Source organism: Amblyomma americanum, chromosome 7 (genome assembly GCF_052857255.1).
Source record: "Amblyomma americanum isolate KBUSLIRL-KWMA chromosome 7, ASM5285725v1, whole genome shotgun sequence".
Taxonomy (NCBI): domain Eukaryota; kingdom Metazoa; phylum Arthropoda; class Arachnida; order Ixodida; family Ixodidae; genus Amblyomma; species Amblyomma americanum.
In genome coordinates, this window is record NC_135503.1 from 127,653,688 (window position 1) to 127,668,257 (window position 14,570).

At 48.8% G+C, this 14,570-nt stretch overlaps 1 protein-coding gene across 1 annotated transcript in view; it reads left to right on the forward strand.

The window, feature by feature from the left end:
* The first annotated feature begins 282 nt into the window (after positions 1-282).
* LOC144099561 (solute carrier family 41 member 1-like) overlaps positions 283-14,570 on the forward strand; it is a 32,673-nt gene continuing 18,385 nt past the window's right edge. The window contains exons 1-3 of the mRNA XM_077632976.1: positions 283-332; positions 446-1,233; positions 6,319-6,463. Of these exons, the coding sequence (XP_077489102.1) occupies positions 475-1,233; positions 6,319-6,463 (904 nt within the window). The 5' untranslated portion in view covers positions 283-332; positions 446-474. The remainder of the gene's footprint in view (positions 333-445; positions 1,234-6,318; positions 6,464-14,570) is intronic.

Below are 14,570 nucleotides of genomic sequence, written 5' to 3' on the forward strand. Positions count from 1 at the left end.
CGACAAGGTTACGGGGACGCGTGAGTAACTCGGCAGACTTTCCACGTTTTACTGTCTGTCCCCGCAGCGAAATGACGCACGAGAACGTCTGCTGCGCATCTTTCTCTAGCAGGCTTGTTAGCTCGTACGCGCTCTTTGTCGGTCCATCGGGTGTGAGAAGACGTCCGCGCAACAACGTAGTGTATCGCGGCACGTGAGCGCGCCGACCAATCGCTCGTCGAGAGCGCACCCGCTGAGCATCAATAAACGCCGCCCGCGACGACGTGTCGCAACGGTCAGGCGACCCGACTCTCGGCTTCCCGCTGTCGAGACGCGTTCCGCTTTGTCGAACGGTGCGTTTCCAGGGCAACAGACATCTGTCCTCTCTGCTTGGCTGTGCCTTCGTACTGCGCAAGAGCATTCCAGAGAAACAAAAGAAAAGCTATGCGGCTTTTTTTTACCGCAGGAATCCGGGGGGCTGAACGTGACGGGAGCATGGAGGCTGCAGATTTGAAGGCCGACATCCGGAACGGCGCGTTCGCCAAGCCGGACAGCAAGCTCGAATCTCAGCGGTTGTCGCGCGACTTGGACGCGGGTCGGGACAGCGGCCGCCACTGCCACAGCCCCGAAGCGACTAAGCTAGAGGCGCAGAACGGCCACGTCTTCCGCAATGGCTGTGCCGTGTCGTGCAGGGACTGCGAACACACCGACGATGGCCGGACGTCGAGGAAGGGCAGCGTCGCGCAGGCGGCGGAGGACGACGTCCACAGCGGTCGCGTTTCGAGGAAAGGCAGTGTCGTCTGCTACACCGCAGAGTTCAGGAAAGGAAGTGTCGTCTGCTGCTCGGAGAATGGCGCCGCTGTAACTGACGAGAACCTGAACGAGCCGACGGACTCGCGCTTGAAGCCGGACGTCTCGGACGACGAGGAGTCCTCTCGCGGGTCCATCAGGAGGAAGCGGTCATCAGCGTCCAGCGAGCAGTCCCTACTGAGCATATTCAAGCAGGCGGTGGTGCCGTTCTTCTTGGGAGGACTGGGCACGGTGTTTGCGGGCCTCATCCTCGACACGGTCCAGTTTTGGCCTCCGTTCGAACACGTCACCGAGCTGTTCATCGTGGTGCCTCCGCTCTTGGGTCTCAAGGGTAACCTAGAGATGACCCTGGCGGCACGGCTTTCGACGCAAGCCAACCTAGGAAACATGGAGACAGCGCGGCAGGTGTGGGACATCGCGCTGGGCAACATGGCACTTGTACAGGTGAGCACATGTCTGCACAGAACCCTTGGCAGTGGTGGTGGTAGTCTGGGCTTTCCGTTTGACCAATTTCAGCCATGCACGCTCAAAGAAGTACGGACGAGAAATTTTCACTTGCATGTTTTCGTATTTCCAATGATATACGTTAGACATTAATATCCGTGAATCACCGCCTGATATTCCACTATGAGCGGCAAATAATTTATAACTGAATTTCTTCTTGACGCTGTTTCTGTTTCATCAACCGAATGATGGCTGTCACGTGTTATTGGACTTAGGGTCACCCGAGGATGGAAAAAAACGGGAATATAACTGCAGATACGTCGTTTGCTGTCATTCCAGGTCATGAAACGGGCTGGTTTAAGTGTTGCAGCGCAGTAAAACTACGTGTCAGCGTTTACATTAGCTTTTTATTCCTCACGTGACCTAAAGTCAAGCTACACGTCACAGCCATCGTTCGGTTGAAGAAACCGAAACAGCGACAAGAAGAAATTCAATTATAGACTATTATCTGTCGTATGCGATTAGTGCGCTGTGTCATGTCATCTGAAATCAAAGGTATCATTTTAAAGAGAACACACAACTAGAATTAATTGTCTAGGCTCGCTAAAATTAGTGTCTGAACTAGCAGCCGAAGGTAAATCGAACCTTGCTTTCAAAATGTCAGGTTATTAATTCCCCAATTCATTACTTTATGGGCGAAAGCCGACCTCCCTGAGTGCGAATTAACGCTGAGACGGACACAGACATAGGAATGAGAAGTAAAAGACCTACAGCAGGGCTGAGTTCTGGCCCAGCTGGTAATCCATAAACGTATGCTTGATTCGAACGAATTACACAGATGGGGAACAAACTGCCCAGCAGAGGGCAAATTTTCAACTGATGTTTAATTAGAGCTCCCTCGTCAGTAGGTCTCCCCTGATTGTTTTCCTTTTCAACCAGTTTCATTTGTTACGTGAAGCAGAATTGATTGTGTGTTCTTTACGCGTTTTGTCACACGTGCCAGAGATGCTTGATGTGTGGTTTTTTAGCACAATGGAGATCTACTTATTGACTCTTAAGTTCTAATATAACCTCAATTAAAAGTGAGGGCTGCAAGGCCGCTTTGGTCACTGGTGGCCTGCACTTTTATGTCATACGTGGTACGTAAGGTACGTGTTGTTTGCGTTTTATATATATATATATATATATATATATATATATATATATATATATATATATATATATATATATATATATATATATATATTATCACAGAGGTTATCGTAGAGGCACTCGTAATGGGCGTGTAGTATCTAAATTCAGAGCGGCCGGAATCAGTGCGCAATTTCTAATGCGTGATGCGCCACAATTTCCACGAAGGCCCATTTACCCGCCCGTGCATGCCAAACGCTTGTGTTCACACCAGCACGGCCCTTGTTCCGAAGTTGCTGGCACGCTTGCGGTGGTACAAAAAGTGGCGGTTGAATCCGTAAAAAAAGAAATTGCGTGTTTACATGCGAGACAACCTAACTTATCTGTTTCTAACATTGCGCAAACCACACATACTGCTAAGCACTTTGGAATAGCCCCAATTTGGCATACCTGCGTTAGTAGCACCGGGGCCATACTGACAGTTTCGAAATGCGGATTTATCCCCCTTTGACCGAGTGCATTTTAAGGCCGCTATACACCTTCACCACTGCATTGAACATCTATCGCATGGTGTGAAGTGCTGAGGCACCGCTCGGTGATTGGCCCCACCATTGCCCCTATACACCCCGAAGCCAAGCTCTATTTGTTCAGGCTAACTTATCACCTTCAAAACAAAGAGACGCCGACCAGTAAAACGAAAAAATTGTATTGACGTTTCGGCGCCCAGAACGGGGGCCTTGTTCACAATGGAAACACACCAAGAGGGTTCGTCTTTTTAAAAGCTATAGTAATCGCCGTAAAGATCGCGCGTAAATCGGGTTAAGATTGCCCTCGTTACGATTAAGCGTGTGAGCCGTTGTCTGTATCACCAGGGACTCGAGATGAAGCCGTGATGTTGTCAGTTTCTCTTTTTCGATGATTCTTGCTTTTTCCCAATCTATTCTGTGATTTGCCGTCACCGCGTGCTCTGCCAAGGCGTTATTGCGGGTATCTTCTTTCTGCACATCACGAGCATGTTGCTGTAGGCGCTTCTTGTAACTTCCGGTTTCGCCGATGTAAACACCGTTGCAATCTGCACACGGGATGGCGTAGACAACTCCTGGGAACTTCTCTTTTGGCAACTGATCTTTGACGTTCATCAGTTGTTGTCGCATTTTCTTGACAGGGACATGGGCAACTTGCACGTCATACTCTCGTAATACATGGGCGAGGCACTCACTTGTTTTCGGCACATAAGGAATAGCCGCACGTTTTTTGGGCGGAAGAGGGGCGTCCGGATGACGAGGCCGTGACAGCCGTCGTTCTGTGGACCTGATGAAATGGCTTGGGTAACCACAGCTAGTGAGATCTTTTCGTACCCTTGACGCGTCCGCAGCGGCGTCAGTGGTGTTTGTGCATATCTTCTTGGCCCGCTGCATTAAACTGCTCACAACGGCTCTTTTTTGGGCGGCAGGATGGACGGAACTGAAATGTAGGTAGCGGCCTGTATGTGTAGCCTTTCTATACACGCTAAACGACAACTTCTGGCCTTTCCTTGAGACGAGGACGTCCAGAAAAGGCAGACTGCCGTCCACCTCTTCTTCCAACGTAAACTGAATGGCGTCTTCCTGGCTGTTCAGGTGTGTCAGAAACTGGCTCACCGCGTCCTTGTGCAGAATGCAAAAGCAGTCGTCGATGTAACGGAAGAAGACCTTGGGGGCAGGGTGAAAGGAGGTTAACGCGCGTCGCTCCAATGACTCCATGGTGAGGTTAGCGGCCGTCACCGAAACAGAAGCACCCATGGGGGTCCCATGGACTTGCTTGTAGTAGTTTCCCCTAAAAACAAAGTAGGTATTGCTCAGGCAGAAAGCAAGCAGCCGGCGCAGGTCCCGTGCTTCTATTGGCGATCTTTCCGGTAGAGAGGCATCGCTATCGAGCGCAGCGGTGCATACGTCGACAGCAAGGTCAGTCGGTACACTCGTGAACAGGGACTTCACGTCGAAAGACACCATCAAGGGCTGCGAGTCCCTGGTGATACAGACAACGGCTCACACGCTTAATCGTAACGAGGGCAATCTTAACCCGATTTACGCGCGATCTTTACGGCGATTACTATAGCTTTTAAAAAGACGAACCCTCTTGGTGTGTTTCCATTGTGAACAAGGCCCCCGTTCTGGGCGCCGAAACGTCAATACAATTTTTTCGTTTTACTGGTCGGCGTCTCTTTGTTTTGAAATGTATCCCCCCGGCCAGACGGGATTCCGTCACACTCTCGACTTCATTAACTTATCACCTTTTTGAAATAAAGCTTCATCCTCATTACGGGCATGTGGCGGCATACAGCCTCTGCTGCAGATACAAGAGCTCAGAGCGTGTAGTTGGGCTAGTTAGTCCATGGCGTCGAGAAGTTAGCGCAAAAACAAAACTGGATGTACAGAAGGGATGACAGTACCGCTGCTTGCAACCTGATAGCTAGCCTTAACCGTGATCTTTTACTATACGTTCCGTTAATATTGACGCTTCTTCGCCGTTGTGTTATTTGCACGTTTTCAACGTTCCTTCGTTGTTGCTACACTTCCAGTTGACCACCGATTTCTAGTCGTGCGGTCTGTTCTCTGCATACAACACTTTGCGGCAGTTTCTGTGGCACAATATACTTATGCGCGCGTCAGCATGCGCTCCGGCGGTGCTGTGTAGAGCAAAGGAATGGCTGACGACGGACGTCAGTGGACATGCCTCTACCCCGCAAGCCCTGCCGAGTGAAAAGTGGATGGCGTTCACAGTGCGGCGCCAGTGAATTACCACTGCGTGAGGGTACTGAACATATTCTCTGGGCGACGCGTATTCTATTCCGCAAGGGAAAAACTCCTCGGGACCAAGGACTATCAATCACCTTGCGAGCGGCCGGTTTAAGAGCGCAGTTCCTTAGGAAAGAGAACCGCATGTGCCGAATTCGCCTCACGCAGTTGTCAGTGGCAGTAACATTAGGTTCGCATAGCGTGTTGCAAGCGCCGGTTTCCTCTCCCTAGCTTTAAGGTGAAGAGGTCGGTAACGCTTCATCCGATTCTAGCCAAGAGGTGGTCTAGTTGGTACTGCACCGGACTCTCTTCTTTACAGCGCACCGCAAGCTAAGACGGCTGAAGGCTCTTGCCGTGTTTGTTTTGTCCCACAGTTTATGGTGGGCTATATCAAAGAGGCTTGCATTCGGTTGTCCTGACAACGTAAGATGAAGCTTCCTGCTAAATACGCACGAGTTGCCACTTTCTGCGTTATTACTACAGCCTGTGCTGCATTTCAGGGCAAAATCGTGCAGCGGAAGGTGTCGCTTGCTCTACATGCGAGTCCTCTGCAGGCGTCTATGGTCAGTCTTCAAAACGCTTCAGCGCTCAGTGTTGGTCCCTTCTTCTCTGTTGCGCTGTTATGGATCACCGTGTACACCAGCTCGCCCAACAACTGGTTTTGTCCAACTGCAAAACGATCAGTTCACAGGCATTCTGCCGGCGTGAACCAACGCGTTGGTAAAAAAAAAAAAGAATCCAGTAGCAAAAGCGTTCGTCAATGCTCATTCTCGCTGGTTAACTTGCAGAACTCGGAGAGGGCTGCGTTGAGCTGAGTCTTCTGACGACCAATCACCAATCATTTATATAATACCGCAAAGCGGCAAGTGGCCGCGTAATCGGTGAGCGGTGTCACGCCGCTGTTAAGCATTTTATACATCGTCCTCGCTTGTTAAGCGGACGCATCGCAACTTCAGATTAAGGGGGCGTCGAATGTGGCAGCACCAAATGTTGTTAACAGCACCATCTCGTGCCAAGCAGAGTAAAAGGGATGGGGCGACGTGTGCTCCGGTGATAAAATGACCTGGACAGCTCTAGCTGTAAAACGGGAGATCATGTTGGGTAGTGGGAGCATCCTATGGCCAACGCCTGGTCGTGGTCAGTTATTAATAAAGGACGCGCGTTCTGGTGCGCGCAGTGCCAGGCGTGCGTGCTGTCGCTGCTGTCATCGGTGTTCGCCATCGTGATGGGTCTGGCTTCCGACGACGCCTTCCGACTGGACCAGGCGCTATTCGTGGCCGCATCCAGTGTGACCACCGCAGCCGTCGCCAGCTTCCTTCTCGGTAGGTGGCTCCAGTCCAACTGAAAGTTCATGTAATCTCTGCTTCACTGCCTTTATCGCTTGCCTCAAGGGTGGTGCACTCATCGTGCCTGCCTAACGTCTCGACTTCCTTTGCCACCTCTCGCTTGCTGGCAGGGTATTGCTGCGTATGTAAAAAGAAAGGAGTGTATCTCACAATGTTGAAGTTCGTACTGCCAAGCGGTCACTGCGTATTGCTGTTAACGCACATCTATTCGCTGTTTGTGGGGCCTGACAAAAAAAGTGAGATAAGACGATCCGTCAGTGCCACCCGTGGGCGATTGATGGGTAATGTAATCAATGAAACATACAGCTATTGAGTAACGCATTTGATCTATTCAAGCTAGACAGGCAAACCGAAACGCTAAAGTAAGATATCGCTCATTCAAGCTGTGGAACAACCACCCGAGCAGCGGGTGGATTTGGAATCAGTGCCAAATCCAGAGCAGAAAAAAAAAAAAAAACATGCGCGATTCTTTGGTCCCGTTTGTGAGCACAGCGTTGGCGCCAGTACCAAATTGCTTGGTCTGCTTGGTGCCACTGTACTTATCCGGCTCCGCTCAGTTTATTCAATTTAGCTTTTTGCATGGGAAATGCAGCGAACAGGAACTTAAAATTGTCATTGCCCTGCTTTAATGTGGTGCTAGTGCCCTTTACAGGTTGCCGTGACTAATTGAATAAAACCCTAACTAGCGTTATAGGTACGCAAAATAATAATTAAAAAAAGGTTGTTCTGTATCATTATAATCACGTAGTCATCTAGCGCTTACCGTGCTGGAGTCTACCGTATCTCCTGGTGGGACCACTCTCGCCAGCCGTGGCGGCCACATTAGCGTGGAGGCGAAATACGAAAACCGGCCGTGTAGCGTGCGTGGTAGAGACTCATAATGGGCCACCTTTTGTGCATCATAGACACGGTGCAGCGTCAGCTCAGAACGTTTTGATGTTCCCGCAAATTTTCCTATTTCCGAGACTTGCGGCAGTCTGCATAGGCTATCACCGCCTCCGGCAGCGGTTCCGGGCCACTGCTTCCCATCTGCTTTGGTGGGGTCCTATCGGCTACTGTCTGGTTGATTTTAAGCAGGTTTTCGGAAGACATAACATCTGTTTATTTTCGGATGAACTATGACGTCAAATCGGGGTAGGTATACTCGCACCTAGGTGTAAAAAAACAAACAGCCCGCAATGCTCGGCAATACCGGTGCGTGGAAGTTAAGCCGTTTTTTATGTTGGGCTTTATTGTTCAATGCCGCTTCAGCCACTTCGAGCGTGCTGGAACGACGCGTGCGCAGGGAGGAGAGCGCGTTTCGCGAACGACAAAACAGTGCACTTCCTGGGAGTCTTTCGCATCCGTCGCGGTGCGTCGACACTGTGCGCATTCAGCGTGCCTGACATCAATGCGCAGCTGTTTCGCTTCTACTTCTGCACAGCTGCCGCCGCATGTGACCGACCAGTTGTATCGGCAAACGCGCAGGGCGAAAACTAGTGGGCTGGGAGAGTGCCGCACACTCTGAACCATGAAGGGGTAAATTTGAGGTGGCTTACTACACCGCTTATTCCACGCGATGAATGGTCAGTCCATGGAGGGACGAGTTGTTACTTATTAACGTCTGCAGTTAGACTGCAAGGTATGAATGTTTACTCTCCTGAGGACTGATGGTTGATGCAGCATAGTTAGTCTTCAAAGGGCTGACGCTGTCCATTAGCACTTTTAGCCCTATTTGGCGTAGACTCTTTAGGTGGTGGCGTCTTGGCCAAGTCTCCTCACGCCACTTGCTAAAATGATGGGCTCCGCGCCTGCGGCTTTGGGCCTTAGTCTTTCTAGTCATCTGGACACGGGTAATGTAGCAGATTTTTTTCTTTGGCCTTTCATCGTTTGCTGGAGCAGTGTCCCAGCACATTTAACCCTTTCGGTCCTGATTTTTTTTACTAGTGGATGAATTTTTCTTTCCTTTTTTTTTACTTCATGGCCAGCGAAAAACAAACATACATAAAAGATTTCTCCAGGACCCTATTTATACAAAAGGTGGGGTTGTGTTCTATATGTAGGAAGCCAGGGCTTACTGGTTGTAAAAAAGCAAGAAAACGAAGATACGTGTTATTGTTTATTTTCATGCTTCCATGACGTTTACAACCTAACACGATGCTTTATTCAGCTGAAAACAATTAGTACACTGTGGTTAATGCCTTTGAAAGGCTTGAAACAATTAGTCGCACTTGTTATGCTGAGCTGGACGTTGCACTCCTCACATTTAGTTTTTGGTTTCTATTTGCATTCGTCCACCGTGCATTGCTGTTTGTCTTCAGCCTTCGGTTGCATATATGCTGTGGTCCTTCAGTGCTATATCTATGCCAAACTTGGTCGTATCCTATGTCGCGCACTGGTTGATAGTCTGGGTAGAGAGGAGGATAGCCGTCCACTTTTGCCTGGCACGTTAGTAGTGCCAGGTTTTGCGAGACTTCGCACTACAGTCAAAGTGAATTCAAGGGAATCGATCTGAGCCCTCTTGCTTAGCATGTGAAATTCAGCTTGAAGCCGGCATTCAAGTCATTAGTTTACCATGAAAATGTTTATGAAATACTCAATGACACGTTGTGCTGATTCTCTGCAGTGCATAGACTTTCGGTGGAGGATTATCAAAAATATGTGTTGTCCACGCCTCCGATACCCCCGTTGTACTCCGATACAACTTCGCGACGCTTCATATTTTTGTATGCGCCGTCTGTCTTGCTCATTCAAGACATTTCGCCTTCGTCATCATCATCTTCGTCATCTTATCGCAGCAAACAAGACATCTGAATCTATGAGACGCGGATGCTTTAATCGAGGCCCTTTGCCGCTGCATGAAATAATCAGGTTGGAATACTGTGTCTGTAATAAAAAGCAAGGAAAAACTTGGCTTCACACACACAAAAAAAATATTATACCCCTAATGCAACACGGGGCCAGTGTTTATAACCACTAAGCCTTACATATAGGACGCCCATATCGCGGCATGCTGCCACAAATGTATTAACCACAGAGAAAACTTTCCATGACTGTTAAGGCCTTGACTATCTTTGAAATTATCACAAAATTCTAATCGGGAACGCACATGTAGGTGTTGAGTAAAAAATGACAAAAGATGCTATTGCCATTGCAGCCGCTGCTTTCACCTTCCGCCATCTTTTCTGTTTATTCTCGGCGTTGCGACGAGGGCGAAGACGAATATAGTGACGCCTATGCTGATGGGTAAGCCATGGAAGCCGGCTCAGTTATTGTTTGAATTTAGAGACTGTTCAGATCCTGATTTATAATTGATTTTATTCGTGTCCTGTTTATGGGACACCAGAGCCGAAAGGGTTAACGCCAGGACCTTCAAATCATAAAGTCTGAATGGGATCGAAACAAGAAATCTTGATATTACAACCGCCCAGATTGAATCCCGCCTATCGGTACTCAGACACAATATCGGTAAAATATCATCTCACGACATCGGTGCCTGTCTGATTTTCCCTTGTTTCGTTCGCATAATAGGGAACGACGTGACACAGCAGTGTTTGTCTCCTTGAAAATTCTGGCTCAGTGCCAACGCTGTGCTGCTTTCAGCTGGTGTGGTTACATCACTGGTATGTAGTATTTCGAATAGTATAGTATTTCAAAGGCCTGTGTGCTCTGAACTTTCGGCGCCTAATGCATTTGCAAGATTAAATTTTCAACCTTCACACGGTCTGTCTGGGCATAGAGCTGGGCAAAAGAAAAAAAAAGAAGGCGCTGGAGTGGCTAATTCGTTTCAATTCTGTTCTGCTGCGAACTAAAATTGCCTAATGGCGTCGAGGCCTATTCTTTGTTGGTTCACGGCGGAAAAACCGACGCCACAGTGAACGCAAATGCACATGGGCGTATGCACAGCCATCAGTGGTGTGTTCAGCTCGGTGTTTTTCCTCTGCTTCGATTTCGCCTCTATGCGAGCTTGTTTTCCATTCGAATCCCCTTCAGCTCGCCCTGCTTTCCATTTTGAAAACTTTTTCGGCTATTCGCCTTCGCCAGGCTTCAATCGGCAAATATGTGGGCGGGGCGACTGACTTTGCCTCTGCTCCATTCCTCTCTTACTCTGAACCCCAGGAATGCAGAAACTAATTGAAATATCTTAATATAGAACAAATATTCCCAATATCCCGATGTGCGAGCGGCCCTAGGGGGCCTTACCATTTCTTGAGGTAGCTCAGCGCTATGCTCGGAACACGAATACGCTTATATGGGAGCAAAAAAAATGGTAGAGTTAAACCGAGTACACGTGCGAAAACATGTGTTTAGCCTGGTCGGCTCATGGCTTTGCTTTGCTGGATCGTTTGAATAGCAGTTATGGGTGGTTGACTGGGACGTGAGCAGTGCCGGCGACGAAGACTTGCCTCCCGAACGAATGTTGTTGTTACCCTCACACAATGACACATTCGCACATAGGGGGATTGGCCAAGAATGGGGGGCACAGAGTTTTTCAGATCAAGATTTCCTGGACGAAAATAAAATGACTGCTGAGGAAGGAAGAAGTAAACAAAAAGTAACAGCGAAATGAAACGGGAAGTGCATAACGCACGCAGGAGATCGAGACTGATATTTATAGCCGAGTGGTTAAATGATAATGATAATTGTAAGAACAACAATAATACTGAGAAAAGAAAAATAAATTACCGAGGTAGGCGATCTGGTTCCATTAAAAAAATTTGGCACGAATGTCAGCCAGCCGCCTCGAGAGCTTCGTCGTCGGCACATGATCAGCTTCTTCATTACACTAGTTTCAGTTGATGAAGACGACGATGTGCAATGCATAGCTCGAGAATCTGTTACAGTTTAACACGAGGCGTGATCTGCTGTAGCTATAGCATTATAGCGCTGTCGTGCAGTGGCCAGCGAAGCTGACCTATTCGCGCCGCCACGGTTTCGAACCCCAGTCGCGGAAGTATTTATTTATGGTGTGGCCAACGTCACTCTCAAGGTGAGGCTTCACTCAAACTCGGTGAGCCAGTTTGACCTCGTGAGGTAGTGCTTGCGCGGCTGTCCTCTGAGGCACACTCTGAGGGGAAGTGCGTTAGAAGACAGCTTACTCCCTCTTTTTACTCCTTTCTGTTTGGAGTGTGGGTGCATCTACCCCAATAACGCCGTCTGGTTCACTTTTTAGGAAACAAATTGCGTAGTGTCACCGATACCGGTGATTACACCTGAGAGAACCAGAAGGGATAAGATAAGGGAGTCCCCATACCGCTCCTGCTGCAGCGGTGCGTCACTGCCATGGGATGGCAGGTGCTGCCACCGGTGGTGTTTGTGCGATCCAGGTTGCTCTTGCCCGAGCAGCCTCGTGCGACAAATCATTATCAAATTCCAGTTCCCGGGGGTGGCAGGTGCTGCCACCTGTGCCACAGGTGCTGCTGCTTGAGATTTCAGCAACTTATCTGGGCTAGACGGTTCCCGACACCAGCGCTTGCAGACTAATTACAGTTTCACATGACTAGGTTGCGACTATTCTTATGAAGTATTAAGCAGCCAAGTGAAGGGAAACCAAGTGCTCGTTATATCTATGGCGGAAGCCTACAGTCACAGAAACCAAGGAGCATAGGGGGTGCGTTTTTTCCCCCAAGTTGTAGTGTAACCACTTTGAGATTAATTGTATAATACATTTGTCCGTAAAGTTTCGAGACTGATTTATTTTCTTCTCTAGAAATAATTCCCCAAAACAAATGTTGCTGCGTATGCCAACGTTTTTAGATAAGGACAGTCGGAAAACTTGCCTATAACTTGCCCCTTGGATCGGCCCCACTTCCGTTGCCGGTTTTGTCTCAAAGAGACGCGAGCGCCATCTCTAGGGTTTTGACAGTGTCACGTGAGTTTTGTTTGTTTTATCCAACATTATCTAAAAAACGTTGCTCAACATTTTTAGATAAGGGCAGCCGGGCGCCGAGCGGACCCAAAACGAGTGACGCCTAGGCGGTGGCGCTGCAGTCGCTTTGTGATGGGCGCGTCGTCTGCTACTTCCAGCTTGAGGAGCGTCAGCAGACGATGACTCGCGTGCGTACGGAAACGTATTTATAATGAATACAAACGTAAGTTTGGCCTTCACCTCTTTTGTAGTAATGGAAGAAGACGGCTTAGTAGCATTTATAACCATAACCGTAGCCGAGGCGCGTTGAAGACGCGTTGGCGAACAGCTTATTACATGCGTACTAGATACGCATTCAAGAAGTAAAGCTACCGTGCTCCCAGTATCGATCACTTTACTTGCTGAAAAGGCCTCAACCAACAGGGCGATTATAGCTTCATCTCGACGCATTAAAACATAGGAAGTGGCTGAAGAAAAAATTAAAAGTGCGTGTGCCGTAAGGAAAAAGAAAGGAAAAGCATTTTGTGCCTTTATAAGGTTTTTCCATGTTTTATTTACAGGCACTCAACTTTTAGTGATGTAATAAATAAAGGAAAGTTTACAGCTTTTCACATTACTTTTGCTTTTTTTCTGGCAGATGCAACCACTTCGGAAACGCTGAGCTTTTTGCAAGCATCTTTAGTAGCAAAGTGCATGCGTAGTACTATGTAAGAATGGAGAAGCTCTGCAGTTGTAGTATCCTTGTGTGTGGGGCAGCGAACGCTTGTCTACAGCCAAAAACTCAACCCCGAGCATCCTGGGCCTCTTGTACCACAGGCGTAGAGCGCACGCGAACTTTCCAATATGTAGACGAGCGTGGCTTGAAGGAGCCGCGCCCGGCGGAGACGATGCGAGGCGCGATCCAGCGTAGACCGGTTATGCTGCAAACTGTCCACGTGACCAAGCGCAGCCAAAGGGCGTAGCCGCGGCGAAGAGAAAAGCAAGAAAACTAGCCTGGGACTGTCAAAACCCTAGAGATGGCACTCGCGTCTGTTTGAGATTAAAGCGGCAACGCAAGTGGGGCCGATTCCAGGAAGCAAGTTTTCCAACTGTCCTTATCTAAAAACGTCGCGTATGTATAGCGCCATTTTTTCGGGATAACCTGAGCTATTTATGTTAATTGAAGGCGCCCGTGTGCTGTGCGATGTCAGTGCACGTTAAAGATCCCCAGGTGTCGAAATTATTTCGTAGCCCTCCACTACGGCACCTCTTCCTTCCTTCTTTCACTCCCTCATTTATCCCTTCCCCTACGGTGCGGTTCAGGTGTCCAACGATATATTTGAGACAGATACTGCGCCATTTCCTTTCCCCCAAAACCAATTATTATTATTTATGTTAATTGCTGTGACAGCCGCTACATGGCACCACATGTAGAAAAAAAAAACGTTGCCACTAGTCGTCTGCGCATTCTGCGATGAGTGAATGTGGAGAGATGGACGTCCACCTCGAACAGCGTGTAAACAAAAAGTTCTGTGTGAAGCTTGGCAAGGCAGCCACACAGACGTATGAGCTTCTTCGTGACTCTTACGGCAACGAGTCATTATCGCGGGCGCGAGTTTTCGAGTGGCTTCAGATGCTCTTTTCGGGGAGAACGTCGGTGGAAGAGGACACAAGGCAGGGGTGCCCTTCAACCTCACGGAATGATACAACGTAGCTCGGATCAGGGGAATCGTACAGCAAGACCGCACCATTACAGTGCGCGTGCTATCAGATGCTCTCGACATTAGTAAGACAACATGCCACCAAATTTTGCGTGAGAACTTGGGGAAACGAAAGCTGAATGCCAGACTTGTGCCGCACTCCCTCACACAGGACCAGAAGGACACGCGGGCATCAGTAAGCGCTGATTTGCTTTCTGAGGCACAGAAGGATACTGCATTCGTCGACAGTATCTTTGCTGAAGACGAAACATGGTGTTTTTAATACAATCCCCAAACAAAGAGGCAGAGCGCCGAATGGCGGTCCACAAGCTCTCCGGCGTCGAGAAAGGTGCGACGACAGAAGACCAAAACAAAGACGATGCTGATAGTTTTTTTCAATGCCAGAGGTGTCGTACACCACGAGTTCGTACCACAAGGGCAGACGGTGAATAAGGAGTTTTATATCCGCGTGCTCCAACACATGCGCGATGCACTGCGACGCCGTCGCCCTGACTTTTGGGCATCTGGACAATGGAGCCTTCTCCACGATAACGCA